Below are 26124 nucleotides of genomic sequence, written 5' to 3' on the forward strand. Positions count from 1 at the left end.
TTACATTTTCACCAGGAACATGGGACATGAAGGGGCTTATTTTGGGAGGATTTGCTTCATTTTCCTAAAAAAAGATCGTAGGCTTCTGGGAGGAAGGGACTGGGTCTTATATTTCTCTTAGAGTCGGCGTGACATCTTGGGAAAGCTCCAGATTTGATTTCAAAAGACTTGAGTTCCCCATAACAATTCCAGAAGCTGTGATAGAGCATGTTGTTCTACCCCTTTCTGGATGGAGACGTGAGGGACTCACAGTGCAAACAGAAGTAGATAGAGATAGAGAGATACCCACACAGATGCTATATGGCACGCTTTGTGTATGCAAGCATTATGGGTATATGTAGATGCTCCACACGGAGCAACATAGACATAATATATGTAGATATACACATGGAGCGATATAGACACAAATACATACATAAAACATGTATAATACATATATTATGTCTATATCGTTCCATGTGTATATCTACACATATTTATAACATGTAATATGTGGTATATAATACATATAATAATATATGTATTATACTTAACGCATAAACACATGAGTTACATTTACATCTACATACAGATATAAAAATCTTGTGTTTATATACCTATCCTATTGCTACATATACATGCATGGGTGACATGTATATTTTCTTCTATGCATGTGTAACATATTATTAGGTGTATATATTAATTCTATGTATATAGGTACATATATTTTTAGACACATGTGTCTATATATCACTTTTATGGTCTCTCTCTCCACACGATCAAAGTGGGGATTTATTTTGCTTGACTATCTATATTTTTTTTTGCTTTCTCAGTGTTGGGAGGAGGTGGGAGGGATAAGTAGGAGGAAGAGAATGGGGACCTGAAAATAAATAAAATTGAATTTAAAAAAAAACCTGAATTCACGCTCTGACTTTGTCACTGAGCAGCTGTGAAATTTTAGGCAATCGTTTAACTTTTTGGAACCAGTCCCCTTCTTCTGTTAAATCTCTGATGTTAAAACACCAGGATAGTAATATTTACTCTACTGAAATCATACTTATTGGGAGAATCAAATGAGATAATGGAGTGGATGGGGGATGGATCTGGCCCTTAAGCATGAATTCTTATTGAATTTATTTAATAAGAACTCTTATTGTAGTTTAAGGCCCTTTGTTGAAGCCCCACTCTGCTACTGATTCATTGTGGCAAGGACAGTTCCATCTCAATGAAGAGGCTTCCAAGATGGCACCAGTAATGACCTCTAGAATACTAGGACTGGTTTTGCTACTTTGGGGGAGACTCACCATCATTAAGTGATAAATTTATTTGGCCACGACAACTCACAAAATCACCATCTGACTGCAGAAATAGGCTGCAGAGAAAATAGAAATACTTCTACAAACATTAAGCGCCTATAGTATGCACAGAACTGTGTAGGGTGGTACAAAGTCTAGGTTAAGGTGAAAAAAAATATAAAATGAAATTTGCCTCATTACTAAGAAATTGAGAAGGTTGGAGAAGGAGCAGCATGGGAATGCTGGATTTGGAATGAAGAGGATCTGAGTTCAAATCCAGCCTCAGGCATTTACTAGCTGTGTGACCGTGGCCAAAACATTTAACCTTTTTTAGGCCTCAGTTTCCTCATCTGTAAAATGAGGAGATTGGACAAGATGGCTGTTAATGTCCCTTCTGGCTTTAAGACTATCTGACTTCTGTCAATTTGGTGGAGTCTGTGGAAGATCCCTTCTCAGAGTAATGGTTTTAAAAGCACAAAATAAAACACAAAGGATTACAAAAGAAATGAATTCTATTGAAATAGCTATCAAAGTTATTTTTGGAGGCAAGTGGTAATTCAAATTTTTTTAAAATAAGTTCATCTGATGTTGAGTGAAATGAGCAGGACCAGGAGGTCATTATATACTTCAACAACAACAGTATATGATGATCAATTCTGATGGACCGTCCCTCTTCAATAATGAGATGAACCAAATCAGTTCCAATGGAGCAGTAATGAACTGAACCAGCTACCCCCAGCGAAAGAACTTTGAGAGATGACTAAGAACCATTACATAGAATTTCCAATCCCTCTATTTTTGTCCATCTGCATTTTTTATTTCCTTCACAGGCTAATTGTACACTATTTCAGAGTCCAATTCTTTTTGTACAGCAAAATAACTGTATGGACATGTATACACATATTGTACTTAACGTATATTTTAACATATTTAACATGTATTGGTCAAACTGCCATCTGGGGGAGGGGGTGGGGAGGAGGGGAAAAACTGGAACAAAAGGTTTGACAATTGTCAATGCTGTAAAATTACCCATGCATATATCTTGTAAATAAAAGCCTATAATATAATTTTTTAAAAAGCTCATGCTAATGTGGATATATGTTTGATATGGTTGTATATGTATAACCCACATCAGATTGTTTGCTATCTTGGGGAGGGGAAAGGGGAGAGAGAAAAAATTGAAAATCAAAATCATAATAAAGTAAATATTGAAAACCATCTTTACAAGTAATTAGAAAAAACAAAATTCTATTAAGTGAGAGGGATGGGAAAAAGTTAATGGACAAGTCAAGAATCCCTATTCTAGGGAAATGAATATCTGCCACTGACAAAAGGAAAAATTCAGGAAGGAGTCCTGAAAAACACTGCCAAATGAAGAGAAGAAGTAGGGGATCTTTTTTCCTCCCAGCTGGAGGAGGTGGTGGTGGTGGTACCAGTGGTGGTAAAGCCAGCAAGATAAGTTTGGGGTGGGACGAGTTGGAGGAGAGAATTGCACATGGTCAACAATAGGGCAGCTAAACACTCCTCTACCAAATGGATCATAGAGGAAGCAGAAATATTTCTATGAACATTTATTAAATACTTGCTGTATGCCCAACGATACGACTGTAAGACATGAATAACTATAAGATAAAATGCTACCCCTTACATTGTCCATCTTTATCTCTCCTAAGGAAGGGCTATATCTAAGCCCTTTGGAGGAAATCCGAATTTCTTGTAATTCTTAAACAAGTTCTTGTTCTGACCTCCCTTCTCTTGCTGGATCAGTGATTTATCATCCCAATTCTCTGAGGATGGTGGGAGAGATTATGGGGACCCTCTGCAGGTTCATGGTGAGTTACAGAAGGATCTACCTCCTGCTGTCCTCAACATCCTCCAGAATGACTATGTGTGAAAGGGTTAAAAACATTAATAATTAAGTTAATAGAAAACTAGGGCCTCAGGTACTTACCAGGAGACAACAGGTTTGGGCTCCCCCTGCACTCGGATGCTCATGGTCACATCCTGGCCTTCCCTTACTGACTGGTCCATTAGTGAAACCTAAAAGGGAGGACTTGAGGTAAGGATGACCAGGGCCTGCATGTCAGGAGGCAAAGTACGGGATGGGCCACTATTCTACACCCAGGGAAAGTCTACGACTGTGGTGGGAGTGGGGTGGGGAGGAAAGGTAAGAACAACTCTGTTCTTTGGCTGGGAATCAGCATCAGGGAAGGAGCAGATCCTTATGGATCGAGATCGCAGAGGCATAGGAAGGAGCAGGGGGCTCCTTCTCTGCGGCTTTGCCAAGAAGTAGGGGTGAAAGGATGGGCACAGGACACAGGATGAAGGGGTCCTTGGCCATTCACTGAGGAGAGCTCCCAGATGAGCTGAACTACAAAAGAGCTAACCTTGAAGATGGGGGGAGCCCTGGAGCTGGTGTCTGGGGTGCTTTGAGTCTGGCTGGGGCTGAGCTTCATGGCAGAAGTTCGGTGCCAGGCCTCTTCTGGTTCTGGGAACTCCTCGGGAGGGCTCAAATACTCTTCATCTGATGTGATGGGGCTGCTGAAAGGGGATGTGGCCCCTCCTGGAGAAAATGAGAAGGGAGGAGGATAGAAATGGAAGAGAGGTTTGAATACATGGAAGGCAGGGGAAGGAAGAAAGAAAAGAGAAACATACAGAATCTATAAGAAGAGATCCGACTCTGGGATTGGGGATAAGGGAATCTTACTTGCCCAGGACCACCCAGTCTGAAGGAGTAGGGATGCCCCTCCCCCTCCCATACACACACCTTATAACTAACAAGCCAAGTGCCTGTCATTTAAATCTAGGGCTAAACACTTCAGCTCCCTAGCCCTCAGCTTCCTCGTGTTTCAAATAAGAAGAGCTGAAATAGATGGCCTCTCGGGTTCTTTCCATCTCTAATTCTATAACAAAGCTCAGGAACCCAGGAGACCACCATTAAGAAGAGCTAGAGTAAAAGATTTAGAGGACTAAGGACTCTCTGAACACTGAAGGATCAAGATCTCAAAGGGAATTGAAAAGTCTGGCCACTGATTCAACAGGCTTCTCAGTGAAGGGGCTGGGTCCAGGGCAAGAAGGCCGGAAACTGGAGGAAAGCAAAGGGGGCCAAAATGTCAATTCCCAGTCTCCTGAGCCTGTTCTCTGGGGACCCAGAGTAGTAATAAAAAACACTAGAATAAAAGGCTCGTTTCATTTCTCCGGCTACCACCTCCCCAAGACCCTCTTTGGATGAGGCTGCTAAAGGGAAAAGCTGAGTTCCAGACCTACCTAGGGGTCTGCACACTCTAGACATCCCCCTCCCAATTCAGAATGCCCTGCTAAGGTTAACTGTGAGCCTGTATTCCTTGTCCTGCTGCTCCTACCCCCACTCAGCTTCCTATCCCGAGGCACCTGCTAGGGAAACAGACCCCAGAGCAATGAGGGGGCTAGGAAGTGATCTTCCAAGTTAGTGGATGGAGGGATGTAGGTCAGCCTAGGGGCAAAGGAAAGCCGGCTTGGGGAGGGGGTGTACCTATAGGGGACCCAAGCTTAGAGGCCCTCCCCAGTGGCTGGCCTAAGGCCCAGGCTGGCCCTGTTTGGCTCTGCTCCGACTGCCAAATAGAGACAGGAATCAGTCGCTACCAGCTCCCTCTAGCCCCTCCTCCTTACCTCCCTCCCCATCCCCCCCAAGTCCTTCCTGGCCCTGCCTTCTAGTCACCGAGCCCTGCTGCACCCCAACTCACCCAGGGAGCACACAGACTCCTTCCTGTGTTCTGCCGCCTTGAGGCTCAGCTTATGCCCCCTCGTGCCTGGTCCAGAGTGGTCTGCAAGGAGGCGAGCTGCCCACCCCTGTCCCTGCTCCCCTGGGAGAGAGAGCCCAACCCAGCCTAGGCTAGCCTGGGCCCCACTGAGATTCTGTACAGAGAGCCAGCCCTGTGGGGGGAGGGGGGAAGGGGGGCCGGGGCAGTGTCTGGGCTTCAAGAAGGCAGCTGGCTGAGGAAGGTGACGGCAGCAGCGGCGGTGCCTGCTGAAACCATATGCAGCCAGAGCCCGGGAGAGAGGAGCAAGGGGGAGGGGAGGGGAGGGACTGCCGGATTTAGCCACCCCTCTCATTCTCCAGCAGCTGTGTCTGTTTTTTCTCTCCTTGCGGGCTCAGGACCCTGACACAAATGGGCACCTCCCCTGGAGGTAGAAGCGGCCCTGGCTCCTCAGGAAGAAAGCCTCTGCTCTCCACCCCAAGAAAGTACACCTTGCTTCAGGAACCTGCTAAATCCCCACTCCCCATATACTCTGATTGTCCAGGACATATTTCAGCAGTCCACCTGCCAAACTGCCCTAGGCTTCCCAAATACAGTGGAAAGACCAATGGTTTTATTATCCAAGGGCCTGCCTTCAAAACTCAGTCTTGCTACTTACAAACTATGGAAGCTGGGACAGGTCACTTAAAACTTGGGTCTTAGTTTCCTCATCTTAAAATAAATGAACTAAACTCGATGGGTCTAAACCAGGTCTCTTCCATCTCTAAATGCTATCATTCTTTGTTCTGGGACCCCATGTTCTTTCCTCCCTCTGTTCTGTCCCACCTACCCCCAAAATTCAGAGAATAAGTTAGAAAATCTACAAGCTCAAAACAAGCCTTTATATAAAGCTAGTCTTCCCCTCCATCTCCTTGGTTTATCTAGTATACAGGACTGGAATAGATCATGGTCCTAGACCACAGAGTGGTTATATTCCACCCCTAGATGGAAAGTGAAGAATAACAAGGGAGACACTATGTTTTGTACAAAATGGGTGCTTGAATTTGAAGGTCCCAAGATTAATCCTCTCACTCCCTTCACCAGACCACGGCCCATTCGGCCAGCCCAAGAGCCTTCCCCAGCTATGCTGGGCCTGCATCCAGCTTCCTCGTGGCCCTCTGCCAGATGCACCTGTTGGCAGCTTGTCCCCACCCAACCCACACCAGTCAGGACCTGGAGCTAGCAGTAGTCGGAAGAACTCATTTCTTGTACCTTGCTCATATGTCAGTTTTTTTTCTACTTGGTAGAAGGATTGGTACAAAAGGGAAAAAGGTATAATTCTGTAGTCCCTTCCCCATCTGAATGACCTTCCAAAGGTACACGGACCCTGAAATTTCCTAGCAATAATAATAATAATAAGTGATAAGGAAGAAGAAGAAGAAGTGATGTAGGAAGCGGAGAAGCCAGAAGTAGTAATAATAGCATGATACTCTAGCTAAGGAATTAGAAGAATATATTTTCATCCCAATGGAGGGCATGGAAGGGGAAGGGAGCAAGCATTTAATAAGCACTTGGTATGTGTGACTACTGTGGGCCACTAGATGGCACCAGAGTGCATACAGCAGGAGACCTGGAATCAAAAAGACACATTTCTGAGTTCAAATCTGAACTCGGACATTTACTAGCTGTGTGACCCTGGACAAAGCACTTAATGCTATTTACCTCAGTTTCCTCAGCTATAAAGTGATCTGGAGAAGGAAACAGCAAAGCATTCCAGTATCTTTGCTAAGAAAACCTCAATTGGGGTCATGAAGAACCAGAACCAAGTGAACAATAAAAATGGGCTAATTTACAGATATTATCTTACTTAATCTTCCCAATAACCCCCGAAAAGTACGTGCTATATCATTATCACCATTTTACAACTGAGGAAACTGAGGCAGGTATCAGTGGAGACTTGCCCAGGATCACACAGCTATTTGAACTCAGTTCTTTCTGACTCCCCATGTGTCTCACTCTGTGCGCTATACCAAGTATCAACCTTGGTAGGGCACTGGCAACAGCATCAGCTGGAGTCAGAAAACTTGGAGTTGAGCACTGTACTATCCCTTGGCCTCAGTTTCCCAGTCTGCAAAATGAGACAGATGGCCCAGATTAATTCTAAAATTCCTTTCCATTTCAACTATTACGATCCTATGAAATGAATTCCAGTGATCCCTATCCTCCATATCTGTGTTAAAAATGGAGAAGACAGACAGAAGAGGACAGCAGCTGAAAATACAGGAAAAGGAGCTGGGAACCAAGAAGTATTCTCAATAACCAGGCATATGCTCAGCTCTGTGGGGAATACATAATAGGACCTAGGAACCCCTGGAAGGACTATCAAAAGACATACGGGTCCATTTTACAGATGAGAAAACTGAGGTTCCAAGAGCGTAGCTACTTACACCAGCTCAAACAGGTAGTAAGTGGTCAAAGAACTTGCTCCAAATCCCACCTCCCAGCCAAGGACTGAATAGAAACCCAGAACTCTATTCCACTGCACCAGCTACTCCCAAAAAAGAAGACATAGTTCTCTCTTAGGGAGGGACCCCTGTCCCCAACACCTATTGTCACTGGGGAACGTGGAAAGGAGGAGCTGGCCAGTGTTGTCCAGCATCTTAATTCAAGGGACACTTAGAGGATTGCCGAGTATGGGAGCACACTCAGCGACCCCTGGTGGCTACTTGAGACACTACGTCTCAGGATCCTTCTCCAGCTTCCTGATCCCCACTCCCAAGAGACATTCTAACCAAGTGACTCAGGCAGCTTTGGCTTCTCCCCTTCCTCCTCCTCTCCACCCACCCCTCCCCACCCACCTCGTGGCTTCCAAGCCCTTGCCAGGTTAGCCTCCTCCTGAGTTCTGAAGGCTAAACAAGGCACTGTTCTCTGCCTGGAATGTCACCCCCACCCCAAATCTTCACCTGTTGAAATCCTAGCCATCCTTTCAAAGCCCGGCTCAAATTCCACCTCCTCCAAGAAGCCTTCCTGATCCCTCCCATTTAGAATCGATTTTTTCCTAACTCAGATCTGAAATAGCATTTTGTACTTATTATAGTCTGTTGACTAACCAACTGCCACTCTCGTTAGTGGGTGCAGTGGAGGGAGCTCTAAAACTGGAGTCAGAGTCAGTCCTGACAACAAATCTTGTCTCTGCTACTTAATTCCATTTGATTTTGCTCAAGTCATTTCTCAAGGCCTCAGTTTTCTTCTCTGTAAAATGAAGTAGATGGACTAGCTGATTCCATGGTTCTTTCCAGCTTCGTGGTCCCTAGAAATACCACCTTCTCTATTCTGTGTCTTTTTCCCTTCTACTAGATCATATTCTAATTATCTCTATAGCTGCCTCAGTGTTTTGTATCCAGAGATGAGAAAGGAATGAAGAACATACCCCAACCATCTCAATCACCAGGAAGCAGCCTTTATGAAAGATGTTCAAGGGCAGTTAGATTGTGCAGTGGGAGGAAGGGAAAGGAAGGAAGGAAAGAAGGAAGGAAGGAAGGAAGGAAGGAAGGAAAGAAGGAAGGAAGGAAGGAAGGAAGGAAGGAAGGAAGGAAGGAAGGAAGGAAGGAAGGAAGGAAGGAGGGAGTGAAGGAGGGAGGAAGGAAGAAGAGAAGGAAGGAAGAAAAGAAAGAAAGAAAAAGAAAGGAAGGAAGGGAGAAAGGGAGGAAAAAAGAAGAGAAAGAAGGAAGGAAGGAAGAGAGGAAGGAAGAGAGGAAAGAAGGAAGAACAAAAGAAAGAAAAGAAGAAAGGAAAAAAGGAAGAAAGAAAGAAAAATGAGGGAGGGAGGGAAGGAGGAAGAAAGGGAGGACGGAAGGAAGAGAGAGAAAGAGAGGGAGGGAGGGAGGAAGCAAGGAAGGAAAAAGGGAGGAAGATGTTTAGGTCAGACTTAAAATGGCAGCAGAGGTGGAAGCACCTCTCCCCACCTTGCCATCAATCGGCTTCTATACTTCAGTTTCTTGTCTTGTTATAAAGAGATCTTAAGAGGCGGATCTGGAAAAGATCTTAAATGTCATCTATTCTAACTCCCTTGTTTTACAAATGAGGAAACAACCCCCAAATTGAATGGCTTGCCCAGGGTCAGATCAATAATAGGTAGGTAGCCTAAAATCTTTGCCCCTGTTCTCCAACTCCAGAACCACTCCTCTGTCCCAATAATCCTCCTCTCACTTTTTCAAGTGAACAGGAGAGAGGGGAAGCTGGTACTCCTGAGCATCCCTTTCTTTTCTCTAAGGAAGGCCCCATCCTCTTCCCTTTCTCCTATCTCTTTCACATTAGACCCTTTAGGTCTGAAAAATGCAAAGGTCACTGGAGGTGCTAATGGTTGGTTCAATAAAGAAGTCCCATGAGATTTATTACCAAATCAAAAGGGAAAAAAAAAACTCCAGATTATCATTGTCTCTCTACTAGTATCTTCCCACTTCACCCAGAAGTCCTCTTAGCTCATTCTCTGACACAAGACAGTAGCCAGATCTTCCCTCCTCTGATAACTGTATCACCAAGGAGATGGTTAAAGCCCCAACAGAGATGACGTTGGAACCTGCCCCCCCCCCAGCCACACACACACACACACACACACACACACACACACACACACACACACACACAAGCCTTCTCTGTAGCACTTGTTAAGGGAATCTTCACTGGCTCTGTTGCCAAAACTGTTTTCTAGACCTGTCATTCTGATCACACCAACTCCTGTCCAACACCCTCAGCCACCCACCCCCTACCCGGCCGGTTTGCTAATGTTCAGGCAACAGCTGAGAAGCAGGGGAAGGAGATAGCAGAGAAGACTTAGAGTTAATATACAGGGAAGCGGGCCCAACACCCTCCCACCCCCACCTCAGCATACCCCTCAGGTTGCCCTTTTATGGTAACTTTTCTACTTCGAGACTTCCCTTAATGTTCATTTCTCCTGTATAAAAATGCTTCAGGTCTGGGGGGAGAGGGGTGCAGGGAAGAGAATTAATTGGCTTTGGCTATTTAACTTGCTAGGGACATCCTTAGTCCTATAAATCCTTAGTGATAGTACATAATGCCCTATAGAGCTCCTTAGGGGTAGCTAGGTGGGGCAGTGAAGTCAGGAAGACACAAATTCAAATCTACCCTCAGGCATTTACTAGCTGTGTGAGCCTGGGCAAGTCACTTAACCCTGGTTGCCTCAGTTTCCTGATCTGCAAAATGAGCTGGAGAAGGAAATAGCAAACTACTCCAATATCTCTGTGGAGAGACCCCCATATAGAATCACGAAGAATCAAACATGACTGAACAGCCACAAGCCTCCCCCTCATACCCAAAATACATACTCATGGATTTAGAAAAGTTGCCCCAAACTATCGCCTACTATAGTCACGTCTGTAGTCTGCTTCTGTGTTTCAGCCACCTCCTTTACTTCTCCTGGACAAAGTCATCAAACATTTCTTTCATCTGATTATCTTAGTGATGCCTTCAAACCTTCCAGGCTGTGATATACTTAGGATGCCCTCTACGTCCTCTGGTCTCTCCCCACACACATATATACATGCATACATACATACATACACATACATATTGCCCTCTAGGTTCCCTGATCTCCACACACATATACATATATTCACATGCATACATACATATATGCCCATTAGTTCTCCTGCTCTCTCCCCACCCATATACATCCATATATATTTACATATATGCTCTCACATACACAAGTCATGTATACATGAACACATACGTGTACATATGTGCTCTCTAGGTTCCTTGATCTTCCCCACATACATATACATGCATATATACATACACACAGACATATATGCCTTCTAGGTCCCCTGATCTCTTCCCACACACATATATCCATATCTATATATATATATTTGCATACACATATACACATGCCCTGTAGATCCCCTGATCTTTTACCACACATATGCATATACATGCAAACACATATACCTAGACATATATACCATCTAGGTCCCTTGATCTCTCACCACACATATACATACACATGCATACACACATACATTTACATATATGCTCTCTAGGTCCCCTGATTTCCATACACACACATACAAATCCATGTATATACATATATCAATACATATACACACATGCTGTTTTCTTCCTCTTTAATTTTTTATTAATTAATTTAATTTCACCTCTTGCAAGATAGGCTCCCAGACCCATAAGACTTTTTTCACCTATAAGAGGTCTTAACATAGGTTTTCTCACCCTTCCCAAACTGACTCCTTGAAGATCTTTTCCAAATTCCTTGATTCTTTCTATATATTTAGAACTGGAAGGAGACTTCAAGATCATCTAGAACAACCCTCTCATTTCATAAGTGAAGAACCAAGGGAAATTATGTGATCCCACAGATAGAAGCAGGGTTTGATTCTTCTGTTCTTCACTATCCCCACTCTGCCATGCCGTCCACCTTCATTTACTTGAAAACAGGACAAATATTTATCATGATCAACTTTTCTCCCCTTGTTTATAATTCAGTTTTCTTGATATTGCTAATACATCCTTGTTGTTCAGTTACATCTGACTCCTCATGACCCCATTTGGGGTTTTCCTGGCAGAGAACAGGAATAATTTGCCATTTCCTTCTCTAGATCATTTTACAGATGAGAAACTGAGGCAAACAGGGTCAAGTGACTTTCCCAGACTTACAACTAGTAAGTATCTGAGGCCATATTTGAACTCAGGAAAATGAGTCTTCCTGACTGCAGATCTGGCTCTCTATCCACTGCACCACCTAGATGCCCCATAATAGAAAGTACAGGAGACTAGAACAGAATGCATAGATATGAATGATAAACAGAGGAAATGAACAAAGAATCTCAACATTGGGGAAAAACCCTACACTGAATCTGGATAATAATCTCCCGCTATACTACACCTGACAAATAGATGGGAAGCCTACTGCTTCCCTAGAGAACCCATTCCAACTTAATATGGTTCCAATTTTTCAGAAGTTTTTCTTAACACTGACTTGAAATCAGACTCTCTGAAACTTCCACACTTTAGTCCTAGTACTGTCTGAGGCCTAATAACTCTTCTACATGACAATTTTTTTCAATTATATTGAGATAGCCATCATGTGCCTTTTAGGACTTTCATTCCACTGAGAGCTCTAAACCATTCTCAGTGTGGTAATAATAGTTTCTATTCCTCTGGCACATTAAGAAATCCCCAGCCTTGTTTCAATAGCCAGCTTGTTCTTTCCCATCAAAAGGGAGTGATGACTTGTCCCAGAGTCAGGAAAACATGAGTTCAGATTCAATCTCAGACCCAGCTGTGTGACTCAGGACAAGTCATTTCATTGCTATCTGCCTTAGTTTCCTCATCTGTAAAATAGAGATAATAATAGAATAATAGAATGCCCTCAAAGTTCCCTGATCTCTGACCGCACACATAAACACACATACATGCATACATACATACATGTATGACCAAAAAGGATAATATTCACAAAGCATTTAGCCTGCCAGATAATAGGCATTTAACAAGTGTTTGTTTCTTTCCTCCTTTCCATCAAGAGAGTTTTCTAGCTCCCTTTTCCAGATTCTCTGAGAGTTTGCTCACTACTGCATTGGGATTTTGGGGGATAGCTCTCCATTCCACTGATCAATGTTGCAGTAGAGAGAATCCTGCATGGAAATCATGAGTTATAGTCCAGGTTTCAGCAATAGGATCTTAAGTAATAGCTCATATTTAGGATGTTCAAAGCACTTTCCCTACAATAACTCCATGAAGTAGATAGTACAAGTGTTATGAACCCCATTTACAGATGAGGACCCTGAAGACCAGTGATTAAGTGATTTGTTCAAAATCACATGGACATTGAGTGAAAGACTTGAACCCAAATCCTATATTGCTGCACCACGCTAAGTCTTCTACAGCAAGTCACTGAATGATAGAATCATATAACTATGGAGCCATAAGTGATCATATAATTTGATCCTCACATTTTGCAAAGTAGGAAACTGAGGTACAGTAAAGCATTGTGATTTGCCTAATGTTTCATGGTAGAAACAAATCTTCTAAACTCCCATTCCAGTTTCTGATATGCTCTGCTGTCAGCCTGAAGTTCAGTTTCCCCATCTGCACATTACTCCCATCAGCTCTTACTCTGCCTATCTTCCATAGGGGATATGAAAGTACTTTGAAAAGCATAAAACATGAGTTGATGTTATGAGGAAATCAGCAACACCTGCTTGGCCAAAACACAGCAAAACCTTTTAGGGAGGATTTGGGTATGTCTAAGAAGCATGAGAGAGCCTGGCCCACTAACTCTCACATGGCCAGAAAGAGTCTATTTATTTGTTCCCACACATATCTCTCCCCTTTCCCTATTGCATCAGGCTCACTATTGACCCTGACTCCGATCCCTTTGGGTAAACACCCTGTAGGGAAAAGGGAAGCTGTCCTTGGCTGCCACAGCAGAGAAAAGGGGAAGAAAAAAGGCAAGGAGGAAGGGATTATGGGAGTGGCCTGCTCCCTAGAGGCCTTTTCACATAAGAGTCCATGCTCTTTACAAATTCTATTTTTCCATGTACCCATTGCCTCCTTTAAAAGCTCCTCCATATCCATCTCTATCCCCTAGCCTGAGACAATCTTCCCATCCACCCATATTACCACTCTTTCCATTTACTGGCTCACTCTGTACTCTCTGAGCTCTAGGCAGCTGGCTGTACTCCAGGCCATTTGGCCGAAACACAGCCTTATAGGGTAAAGAAGCCTGCTTCCTCGAAGGCCGCCAGACCAGAGCTGGACAGGAGCCTGACGCGTAAGCCCCTTCTCCTTGGCTTCTACAGGACTCAGAAGTGTAGCCTATGTGAACGATTAGGAAGCCAGCGTCACTGCAGAGATGTAATTCTCCTATCACAAAAGGTTTTGTACTAAAGTGATAGCTAATTCTACTATTTACTATGTGACCTTAGGCAGGCCATTCCTGGGCTACATTTATAAGATCAAGATCTGGGGAAGCCTTATGAAGTGAATGCAGAGGAACAACAAGCATATCCAAAAAAACAAGAACAAAAGCCAAATGTGTAGACTACAGCTCACTGCAATCACCAGTAACAACAGCAAGAACAAATCCATGCTATGGACACAGGAGGGATCCGAAAGGACCATGAAAACAAAAAGAAAAACACAAACGCTACTGTTAGAAGCACACACATCTTTGGGAATAGGGTCGACAAGCAATATAAGAGATATCTACAGATACAAGTGCAATTCTTTATAATCTCAGAAGAGAGGAAGATGTGTACCATTTGTTTTGTTAGTCTTTTTATATTTTTATCCATTTTTGCTTTTTTATTTGAATATACATAATTTTCAAAAAAAATTAAAAATCAAACAAAAAATTGGGACTAGAAATTAGGGGTTCTTAATTTAGAGGGGATCATGATCTCAAGATAATTGTCTTTAAATATACATAAAATAAAATGCATAGGGATTACAAAGAAAACCAATTATTTTTAAATATACTTATTATTATTATTTTAATTCATAGACCCTAGGTCAGGAACTCATCAATTAGATTAACTCTAAGGTCCCTCAGTTCTAAATTCTAAGGTTAGTATCGTTAGTAGACTAAATCTCCCAAGTGAGCCCTTCTGACTTCCTTACATGGAGAAGGCAGAGCTCCCAAGGTGATACAAATGGCAAGCTTCTTGGCCAGACTGCATGCAGGATAGGAGTTACAAAGGCGTGGCACAGGAAGAGATTTGGAGGCCATAGATCCCACAGGTGAGTACAGGGTGGAATCCCCAGAGAAAATGCAGAATACGCAAGGAGCAGCTAAATGAAGATTTTCAGAAACATAAAGTATTCATAGCTACATTCAACATCATCCTTCATTCCAGTCTTTGGCCATTCTGAATTTCTTAGTGCAGCCAGCCCCTAGAGTTCACAGGTGTGTGTCTGAGCTAGGAAGTGGCATCTCAAACCATAGGGACCTCACTGGTACTTTATGGAACTAGAATCAGGTAGAAACCAGCTCCATAGGAATGGAGAAGTTCATGGCAATTTCCTATGAAGAACTGTCCCAGTCAGGAAAGAAAGGGATACCACTGACTGCTCACCCTGGATCATTCTAGTCAAAGTTTTTTAGCCTTCTCCAATAAATAGAAGTCCCCCTGGATGACAGCTTTGTTAGGGTGATCTCAAAAGATTTCCATATTAGTCATATTATAAAAGAGAACACAGAAAAAAGCCCCAAGAAAAATGAAATTTAAAAATGTGCTTCAATCTGCATTGAGTTCCTGTTTTTTCTATGGAGATAGATAGTATTTTTCATCGTGCATCCTTTGGAATTGTTTTGAATCATTGTCTTGATCAGAATAGCTAAGTCTGTCATAACTGATTACTGTTACAATATTGATGCTACTGTAGACAATGTTCTCCTGATTCTGCTTACTTCCCTTCTCTGAAAGGGATATTTTCCCATGTAACCATATATCATGACTACAGTAACAAAATATCCAGATCTGACTGTAACAAAATGGCCCTGGATATGAAACAGTGAAAGAGGAAGTATATATAGTCCCAACATCATCTAGCCCTGCCTGTAGGTAGGAAGTTCAAGTGAATAATTATTGAAGAGTTCTGGATTGCAAAGAATTGCCTTGTTTGTGGGATCACTGTAGAGGGGAAGAGGGAGCACCAGACCACTCTTGTGAATGCTTCCTTCCTCTCTAGTAGGCCTACAATCCAGGCACTTCCAATTTTGTCTTAGTATCCCCAGCACTGAAGACCATGCCTTATATACAGTAGGTACTTAATAAAGACTTATTCAATTCAAATTAATTAATGGTCAAAATCTAGCTTAAACTCTGTCATTATTTCCCAATGGGCCCATAGTAGATGCCTCCCAGGAACTACACAGGGAGAAGGACGGAGCTGGATTAGAAGAAATTTCAATTTTCAATTTCTGAGTCACATTTTTGAATTTTCTATTACCTCTCTGCCTTTTTTTTGCCTTGTCTCCCAGTTCTTCATGTCTTCAGTTAATTATAGCTCCCCCATCCCAGTGAGTTTCTGAGCTGAAGACAAAGAGAAGCAAGCTCCATGTAGCTGTCTCCCACATGGCTGGAATACCTTTGAAATTCCAGCAATTTGTTTGAAAAAAATCAATTTGTCAATAAAAATTAATTATAATAATTCAACATATGTTTGTATCCCTTCAATTTGAAAGTTTCTTTCTTTCTCATTTTATTTCCTTCCAAGTCTGTACAATTCCTTTGCTCTCTATATATCTAGAAAATAGCCAATATAGACAACCTATTTTGAATTACTTTACTGTCTTAGGGAGAAGGGAGGCAGGAAGAAAATTTGGAATTCAAAATTTTATTTCAAAAAATTTTTTAATTGTCTTTTTTTTTTAAAGAAAAAGATTTTAAAAGTAGAATAGCAGCAGATTTAGGAAGAAGAAATAAGCTGCCCAGATATGACAATTAATTTGTTCTTAAATTCATAGACCCTAGATTAGGAACCCATCAACTAGATGAACTCCAAGGTCCCTTAGATATAAATGAGAGAAAAGAAGGTGGAGGTCACAGGGGAATGCAAGTTTTATACAAGACCAGGAAAATCTATATTTGAATCTAGAAACCACAAATTACTAGCTATGTACACCTTGAGTAAATAAATCTTTAAGCCTGCTTCCTTATCTATAAAATAGGAAAAATACCTGATACAAAATACTTTACAAATTCTAAAGAAGTACAAATATACATTGAATTATTATAATTAGTTTTTTTAGTTGATAATTTTTTTAATTAATTAACAAATTGTTTGAATTTTAAAGAGATTTCCACCATGTGGGAGATAGCTACATGTGGCTGGCTTCCCTTTGTCTTCAGCTCAGAAAGTCCTGGGGTCAAAGTGGGGCCAACAATTAATCTAAGACATGAAGAATTGGGAGAGAAAGCAAAAGGGAGGCAGAGAAGCAAGAGAAAATTCAGAAATGTGATTCAGAAAGAGCTGGGCCTATGCATTCTTGAGAGGAAAAAAACAATAAGCAGAATTGAATATGGAGTTTTAAATCTTGAAAAGATCTGTCTTAACAAAGAAAATCAACAGTAGACATTCTTCATTCTCCCCAAGGACACAATCCGTGGTTTGGGATGAAACTATAGCGGGGAGGATTTTATTTGGATTATGACTTGAAAACAGGAAGTACTTCTGACAAGAAGTAGACACCCTGGGAGGAGTGACTGAGGAAGACTGTAATGTCTCTTCTCCTAGGAGGCTTATCAAATAGAATAGGGCAGCTCACTTTAGTCTCTCCTACTTGAAATGCTCTTCCCCACTCTTCCCCTGCCATTCAGAGCCTATGAAATTTTCTCTGATAACTCCAGCTCTTTCTGTCTATATTGCTCTGTAATAGTCTATCTCCCCAACCAGACTCTTAGCTCCTCTGAGGCATGGACAATTACAGCAAGTCCTTTTGATCCTTATATAGGGCCCTGTACCGGGTTGGTCACAGAATAGATTCTCCAAATTCGATACTTGCTTAATTGAATTGCCTGGGCTGCACAAACTAGGATGGGCCTTGTACTTTCACCTCACTAGAAAGAAACTGGGCTCAGCCCAAAAGAAGCTGGGCTGAGGCCAAGTAAGAATTTTTAATAAAAATAGAAAACAAAGTGACCTCTACTCATCACTATTATATTTTTGCTCTGAGCTCTTTCAGCTCTCCCATTCCTAGGACTCTGGGCTGGGTACGGTGCCTCATGCTAGGAGATGCTCTGAGACTGGGCCCCTTTTGGTAAAGGTAACTTTTTTACAGGAGAATCCACCTTGTCTAGAGGCAGGGAAAGTGTGAAAATTACCTAAGAAGGATGCGACAAGCTTAAAGCACTTTTTGATCAGAGGTAGAGATGAGAGAAATCCTTCCTCCCTCACCAATTCTATGTAGCTCCAAGACCTAAATTAATCTGTTCTTCCATTTTCTCTCCCCGAGGTTTAGGCCAAGAAAATCTATGTTGTGAACTGATGCTAAGTGAAATGAGCAGAACCAGGAGATTATTATACACTTCAACAACAATACTGTATGAGGATGTATTCTGATGGAAGTGGATTTCTTTGACAAAGAGACCTAACTCAGTTTCAATTGATAAATGATGGACAGAAGCAGCTACACCCAAAGAAAGAACACTGGGAAATGAATGTGAACTATTTGCATTTTTGTTTTTCTTCCCGGGTTATTTCTACCTTCTGAATCCAATTCTCCCTGTGCAACAAGAGAACTGTTCGGTTCTGCACACATATATTGTATCTAGGATATACTGCAACATATTTAACATATATAGGACTGCTTGCCATCTAGGGGAGGGGAAAAAATCGGAACAGAAGCGACTGAAAGGGATAATGTTGTAAAAAAAAAATTATCCTGCCATGGGTTCTGTCAATAAAAAGTTATTATAAAATTAAATTAAATTTTAAAAAAAAGATCTATGTTGTTTTTTAGTCACATCTGAGTTCTCCCACAGAGTAGTTTGCCTTTTCTTTCTCCAGGGTATTAAGAACTGTTAAGGGGTTCCCTGAACTTGTCTTTTTTATTTGCCATATTCTTGAAAAACACTGGATCCAACCATTCTGGTAAAAAGTTATCAAACCGTGTGTACCCTTTGATCCAGCAGTGTTTCTAGTGGGATTCTGTCCCAAAGAGATCTTAAAGGAGGGAAAGGAACCCACATGTGCAAAATGTTTGTGGCAGCCCTTTTGTAGTGGCTAGAGACTGAAAACTGAATGGATGTCTATCAATTGGAAAATTGCTGAATAAATTATGGCATATGAATGTAATGTAATATTATTTTTCTGTAAGAAACAACCACCAGGATGATTTCAGAGAGGCCTGGAGAGACTTACATGAACTGATGCTGATTGAAATGAGGAGGACCAGAAGATCATTATACATGGCAACAATAAAACTATACAATGATCAGTTCTGATGGACGTGGCTCTCTTCAACACTAAGTTGATTCAAACCAGTTCCAATTGTTCAGTGACAAAAAGAGCCATCTACACCCAGAGAGAAGACTGTGGGAACTGAATGTGGAACACAACATAGCATTCTCACTCTCTCTGTTGCTGTTTGCTTACATTTTGTTTTCTTTCTCAGTTTTTTCCTCCTTCTTGATCTGATTTTTCTTGTGCAGCAAGATATAAATATGTATGCATATATTGGATTTAACATATCTTTTAACATATCTAACATGTATTGGACTACCCGCCATCTAGTGGAGAGGGTGGGAGGAAGGAGGGGAAAATTTGGAACAAAAGATTTTGCAAGGGTCAGTTTTGAAAAATTACCCATGCGTATGTTTTGAAAATAAAAAGCTTTAATTGAAAAATGAAAAACACTGGACCCAGTGCACCCATTTTATAGATGAGGAACAGCAACAGAGATTAAGTGACTTGCTTAGGGTCACATCTATCCACTGAACCACCTAGCTTCAGACAGTTTTGTTACAGGGATTACTCCAGTCCCAGTATGGATCAGATTAGAAGACTTTAAGGGTTCCTTCTAATACTAAGATTCTACAATTTTAATCAGGGTCCACTTAATACAATTCTGAAGTACTTGTAGAACTTTGGCAAAGTCCTTTAACCCTTAACAAGCATTAGTTTCCTCATAATACAGACATTACCAGAGTACTTGAAGGTTTATAAACATTAGCAGTGCTGACCTCACAAGGATTTTAGAGAGAAATTTCTCTTAATTTAAAGCTTGTAAATTACCATGATTACAACAACATCCAGTGAGCTATCTTCTCCCAGAATTGCCTAGCTAGTACGATTTGAAGGGTACCTTGTTAATTCTCTTAAAAAAAACTCTAATAAAATGTTTTACAAGATTGTACATATATTATGTATATTAAATTGCTTACCATCTCAGAGAGGGAGGAGAGGAGGAAGAAAGGGAGAGAATTTGGAACTTAAAAATTTTAATGAATATTAAAAAGTGATTATATATGTAGTTGAGAAAAAAATAAAATATTCCCCCCAAAAAAATCTCCATTAGTAAAGGGCAGCTACTGAGACTTCCTCCTCTGTGTGACCTTGAACAAAACATTCCAACTTTTGAGGTCAACAATGCCCTTGCGGAAACTGAGACCCAATGAGGCAGCAGCTTACTTAAGGTCACATAGGTAATAAGTAGAATGAGCAGAACCTGGAAGAAGAAATAGACCTTAGAGACCACGTAGAAAAATCTCTTTCCAAAAGATGAGGATCAGCTCATATCTGGGAAGGAAGGGATCTAAGAACATCAGGCCAGAAAGATGAATCCTTTGGGACCTTCTAGACCAAGCTGCTCCCTGTACAGATGAGGAAAGCAGGGAAGGGAAGTTGTTTGCCCCAAGTCACATGAATAGTACATTGCTTAGGATCACAGGCTAATGAGTCCAAAACTATGACAGAATCTCAGAAGGAGGCTAGCCCAGTCCTCTCATTTTACAGACGAGAAAACAGAGGAGGGTCATGAAAGTAAAAAACAAAGCCTAGGAAGAAAGAAAGCTTTATGTCTGTCACTTAGACAAAGAGAGCTAACTAGAAGGATCTGAGGATCTCAAAGGGCTTTAGAGGAATGATGGTATCAAAGACTGATCCAAGGGATTCAGGTCTATAAATAAAAACTCACAGAGAAGATTCTTCCCAGCTCAGCTGGTGTACCACGTCCCTTCTCACATTTCTTTACAAAACCAAAAACTCCAGCAAATTCCTGATATGAATGACCTCATCTGATCTATTCCTCCTTTGAGAGGAGAGAATTCTAAATAAGTGAACCCTGGGGATCTGGTGATACTAAAATTAGGGAAATGGGGGTCAGGAAAGGGAGGTGGAGGCCCCAAGACATTCATAAAGTTTACAGTCTCATATCCATGCTGGAGACTCAGTTATAGGATAATAGATTTAGAGGCGGAAGGAGCCATTGAGACCCACCTCATCATTTACCCTGGGTCACACAGCTAATAAGTGTCCAAAATCAGATTTGCAATCAAGTTTTGCCGGCTCCAAGGGCACGGCCTAATCTATAACACAAAGTTACCTCTTAAAGATTTAGAACAGGAAAGAACCATTAGGAGCCATCTAGTCCAGCTCCCTCATTTTGCAAGTGAGGAATTGAGTAATTTGTCCAAAATCACACAGGAATTTGAGAAAAAATCTGAATCCAGGTTCTCTCTGTTTAAATTCATTATTCTTCCCACCACATCACAGTGGACATTTTAAAATGTTTTTCATTAGTCTGCTGGCATATGAAATTAAATTTTTATATATTACATATAAAAAAAGCTTCATACATAATAACACATATACCTTAGAAAAAGCTTCAATTCTAGGTTAAAAATAGAATGAGCTAGATAGGCCCCCCGAATCCTTAATCAGCCACAACAGTCATGCTATCAAGAGCTTTTGACTCAAGAAGAAAGCCATTCCATTTCCCCCACCATCCCCATCCCAAAAACTAAAACAAAAAGAAAGTTCCCAACTCCCTGCACTGCCGGATTCCTACCGGGTTCAACAGAGACAGAGGCATTGCAGGTGGCTTGGCCCAACTCGTTGGTGGCGGTGACGGTATAGTGACCAGCATCGGCCAACCGGGCTTCCTGAAGCAGCAGAGTGTGCCGCTCCCCTTCAGCCCGGATGAGGACCCGCTCGCTGTTCTGGAGAGTTGTTCCATCCTTCTGCCAAGACACTGCAATGAAAGCATCAGGGACAGGTCACTCTGGGACCCTGAGCCCCGACTGGCTTCCCCTCGCAGGGGTATCTCGAGGAGCAGGACAAAGCAAGCAGACATCTCCCCCCTGCAGCCCCACTCACACATCCCAGGGCTCACCTTGGGCTGGGGGATTGGCCGTGATGATACATTTGAGCATCGCGTCAAACCCTGGAGCCACAACCACGTTCTGCAGCGGCGTCTCAAAGATGGGAGCTTCCAAAGGTTCCTCTCCAGCTGAGACATAGGAGTCATCCGAGGACTCTGGAGGCGAAGAAGCATTCAGAGAAATCAAGAAAGATGTACAAAAACACAGACCATATCTGTTACATTGTACCGTACAGGATGTCGAGGAGAATACAAGGTATCATCCATGTCAAGGAAAATACAAGGTACCATCAGCATGCTCTGCCCTCAAGAAATTTACAGCTTTCTTAGGGAGAAAAGGCATGAAAAATTCAGAATCAATACAAAGATTCGACAAGAGGGCAGTATCAGAGGTGTCCCAAGACCACCAAACAAGAGGCACAAGTAACCGATGCCCTGGAAGGGGAGGCTGGGAAGGTCTGGGGACCCTCTGCAAGGGATTCAGCAGAGCCTTGAAGGCAGAGGAAGAAGGTAGCAGAGAAGAAAGAGCCTATTAGGCTGAAAGAATGACATGTCTACCCAATAGTCTTGCACATTATTGGTGCCCAGTAAATACTTAGTGAGTGTTAGAGACTTCATCTCACTATAATCTCTCTTTTTAATCTCATATACTCTGGACCCCAAGATCTAAATAATGACATCCCCCAAAACTCTGAACCATAGCCAATAGCTTCAAGGTATTTTATCAAGCATAACAGGAGAAAGAAAGAAAAGGTGAGTTGGGCATCTGAATGGTCTGCCCCTTGTCTTTTGCCTACTTTTCATCTCCAAAGCACCTCCACCAGAAAAATCATTTCTGCCTGGAGGAGACTGAGAGAGGTGGGAGTAGTAGATAGGAAAGAAAAAGGAGATTCTACCAGGTCCAAAGAATACTGCTGGCATATGGGCCCTGTTCTTTCTTGGTCTCACCAGCTCTATGCTAGTAGCTGATATTAGCATGAAACCCCACAAAACATTCCACTGGAAGTGGTCTACTTTCTCAGCCACAACTCCAAAAGTCTCGAGTTTGCCCCCCTGGCACATTGTCATCTTTGAAAAATTTGCCAAGAGACAAGAAGGATTCCCTAAAAAAAAAAGAATATTGTCTCCCCGTTTCCCATGCTGTCTCATATCCCCCTGTGGGACCGTCCCAAGATCAGGTGAGATAAGTTGTGTTTGAATTCCGTTCTGAATATTGTCCCCCCATTTCCCATGTCCTCTCACAATCCCCATGGGACCGTACCAAGGTCAGGTGAGGTAGGCCGTGTCCGATGATGACCTTTGCCCTTGCTACGGGGTGCTCGACGATCCCAGGCCCCCCAAGGACCATCCTCCTCGGGGCCTCTTCGCAGTCTCTTCTCTGCCTCGGGCCCAGGCTGGTTTTTTTCCGGGGTTGGGGAGATGGCAGTCCCCTCTGGCTCAGGCACGGCCCAGGGTAGGAAGCGTACAGCCTGCACTGGGGGGTCCCGCTTCCGGCCTGGATGTGCTTTTGTCCTGAGCTCGGGGGGCTCCGGGCTCCTGGATTCCTGAATAGCCCTCCCCCGAGTAAGTGGGAACTGTTCTCTCCGACGAACCTCTTGCTGGTGGCCTTCACCAAGCTCTGTCCTGCCCGCCTGCCCTCGGGCCCTGGCCACACCGGAGCCCTTTCCTGCTGCCTCCTCTCCAACCCTCCCCACGCTGCTCAGGGCCAGCTGCTGGATGGTGGAGGTGCTTTCTGGTGGGGGAGTCTTTGGGGTGGAGGGGCTAGAGAACAGGGGAGGCTCCCCTGGGTCCCGGGGAGATGGGGCCCTCTGCAACGTGGACCGCAAGGACTCATGAGATCGAACTAACTCCTCCCTGGAAGCCGAGCGGCGGATGCGCCCCAGCTCCTGGGCAAAGCGGAGCTCTAGGTCAGAGGCTGGGCTCGGGCTACGCTGCCGGACCCGCTCATCCAGTGAAGCTGCCTTCTGCCGAAATGCCCAGCGCCTCTCTGCCACAGTGCCCAGCTCGCTCCGGGACCCGTCCCGTAACTCTTCCCTTGAGGTCCCCGGGGTGTCCCACTGTCCACCTTCGGCCTTTGGCTGATCCAGGGATCGCGCCTTCCGCAAGGGAACCCATGCCCTCAGAGGAACCGGGGAATCGCTCTTCTCCAGACTTCGACGACGTTCCTCAAAGAACTGCAGCTTGTCTAAGATCCGGGAGCCAGCACGCACCAACCGTGGGGAGCAGCGCACCCCAGAAAGCCGACCTGAAGCTTCACTCAGAGGGGTCTGGGAGCGAGACTCCAGGGTGCCCGCCAGGGAGGGTCCTGATGACTTGGGCTTCTTGCCCCTCTTCTCTTCCAACTCGTCCAGTGCCCCTGGTTCCTGAAGCTTCCTATGGGGCAAGGTGGGGGTGGCAGGGGGCTGTGTACCAGGCCCGGGGGGAGGCCGTTTCCCCACCCTCGGGGAGGGTGGGGGGAGTAGAGCCGATTTGGAAGGAGGCGGTTGGGCAGGCCGTCTTGGAGCTTCACTGGCAGTCTGGGGCTGAGGGTCAGGGTCTTCTTTTCGAATCCCACTTTGTAGCACACTGCTGCAAATCAAGTCAGAAAGAGTGACCTGGTGTAAGGAACGGGGCTTCCACACAGATTCTGGGAAAGCTGCACAGGGCAAGAGCCCCAAGGGAAGGAAGACAGGACATCCTAGCTGTGAACAACCATCCCTCCCTCCGGGACCCCATTGGTTGCTGTGTGCAGGCTGCAGCCAGAGCTGGAACTTGGGCCCGGGCAGGGTCCTTGGGAGACAAAGGCTGGCTCTGAGTATTAGGGACCAAGCTGGAGAGAGAAAGGTATAAACTCCGTTTTGGCCCCAGTAATCCTGGCCAGCCTTCTCTCCCCAGCCACCAAAGCTGGCAAGCAGCAGAGAGAGAACTGAACAGGAGGGAAAGAAAAGAACGAGACTAAGGATCTGAAGGATGAAGTGAGGGAGGGAAAGGAGAGAAGGAGGCTGAGTTTAGTGAAAGACCTGAAGAGAATACAACCCTTCCAGACCTGCCACCATTTTCAACCATGAGATTCTCCCCTCCACTGCAGCTCCTAAGAGGAGACTTATTTCCTTGTCTTTGCCTCACTATCCCACCACAATCTTTTCAGAGAAATGGATCAATAATCTCTCTACTCCCGGGGCAGTGCACACAGCTGCCACGGATCTGCCAGGGCCCAACCCCAAGGGATCAGCCAAGACCTCTGGCCAACAGGATCTTGATGACTCAAGGTCTTGGATTTGCAACACTTGCATCTCAGCCCTCCACTGGACCTGATCTTGCCCCCTCAACCCTACAAGTCAATTAGTGAGGGGGGTCAATGTTAAAATGCTATCTTATCTCTAGGGTGAGGGAAAATGAGCAGACATAGTAGGTGTGCTTCTCAAAAGAAAGCCAGAGCATCTTTTGGGGGGTCACATCACTATCCTTCCTAGGTCACATCACTCCCAGTCCAGGGCAATATCAGGGCCACACACAAAGTAGGAACCTAAATCTATAGAGCAGCTCAATTGCCTGACCCCTGTGTGCCAGTGCCAAACCCCTAATGGAGTGATGGGTACAATGATGGAGTCATGGGGGAGGGTGACAAGGTGCCTTGAGGGAGACAAGACTATAGATAACATCAACAGGAATACAGAGCATTCTGGAAAGAAGATGAGGGAGGGCTGGTTTCTCTCAGAGAAGGATGTATTTATGAGATAGGGAATCCCATTGAGTTATCCCAGGAAATGAAATGTGGCGTGGAGAGACAAGAGGCCAGAGTTGAGAAGGCCCTTTTACTGGCAAATCAGCTCCAGGCCCAGCTCCAGGCTGGTCTCTGTGCCACAGACATCACTAAGGAAATGGGTGCCTGGGAGGTTGCCATGGCAACTCCAGGCTCCGGCTGGGGCCTTGTTGGAGGAGGAGGCCACAGGAGCCGGCATGTCCAAGCAGAAGGGCCACCTAGCTAATGCTATTAGCACAAGATTCCCCTAAATCGGAAAGTTCCCCCTACCACTTCATCCCTATCCCACCAACCCTCACCCATATGCAAAACAACCCTCCTGCCCTTGCCATCCACAACCACTCTCCCCCCTCCTCCTCCCAACCCACCCATAGACCCAAACAAAAACCTTCTGTATCACTAGTTAGTCCCCACCCATCTCCCAAAATGCTACCCCCCCGTCCCAGCACCAGCCGCTCCCCATCAGCTTCCACAGTCCCCACATTGTGTCACTCTGTGCCCCTTTCCCAGAATAGCTTCCCATACCCC

At 43.9% G+C, this 26124-nt stretch overlaps 1 protein-coding gene across 1 annotated transcript in view; it reads right to left on the reverse strand.

The window, feature by feature from the left end:
• SPEG (striated muscle enriched protein kinase) overlaps nucleotides 1–26124 on the reverse strand; it is an 85539-nt gene that overhangs the window by 45433 nt on the left and 13982 nt on the right. Inside the window, 5 exon segments of the mRNA XM_051983491.1 lie at nucleotides 3226–3314; nucleotides 3662–3837; nucleotides 21543–21725; nucleotides 21867–22010; nucleotides 23116–24422. Of these exon segments, the coding sequence (XP_051839451.1) occupies nucleotides 3226–3314; nucleotides 3662–3837; nucleotides 21543–21725; nucleotides 21867–22010; nucleotides 23116–24422 (1899 nt within the window).

This window comes from Antechinus flavipes, chromosome 3 (genome assembly GCF_016432865.1).
Source record: "Antechinus flavipes isolate AdamAnt ecotype Samford, QLD, Australia chromosome 3, AdamAnt_v2, whole genome shotgun sequence".
NCBI classification, from domain to species: Eukaryota; Metazoa; Chordata; class Mammalia; order Dasyuromorphia; family Dasyuridae; genus Antechinus; species Antechinus flavipes.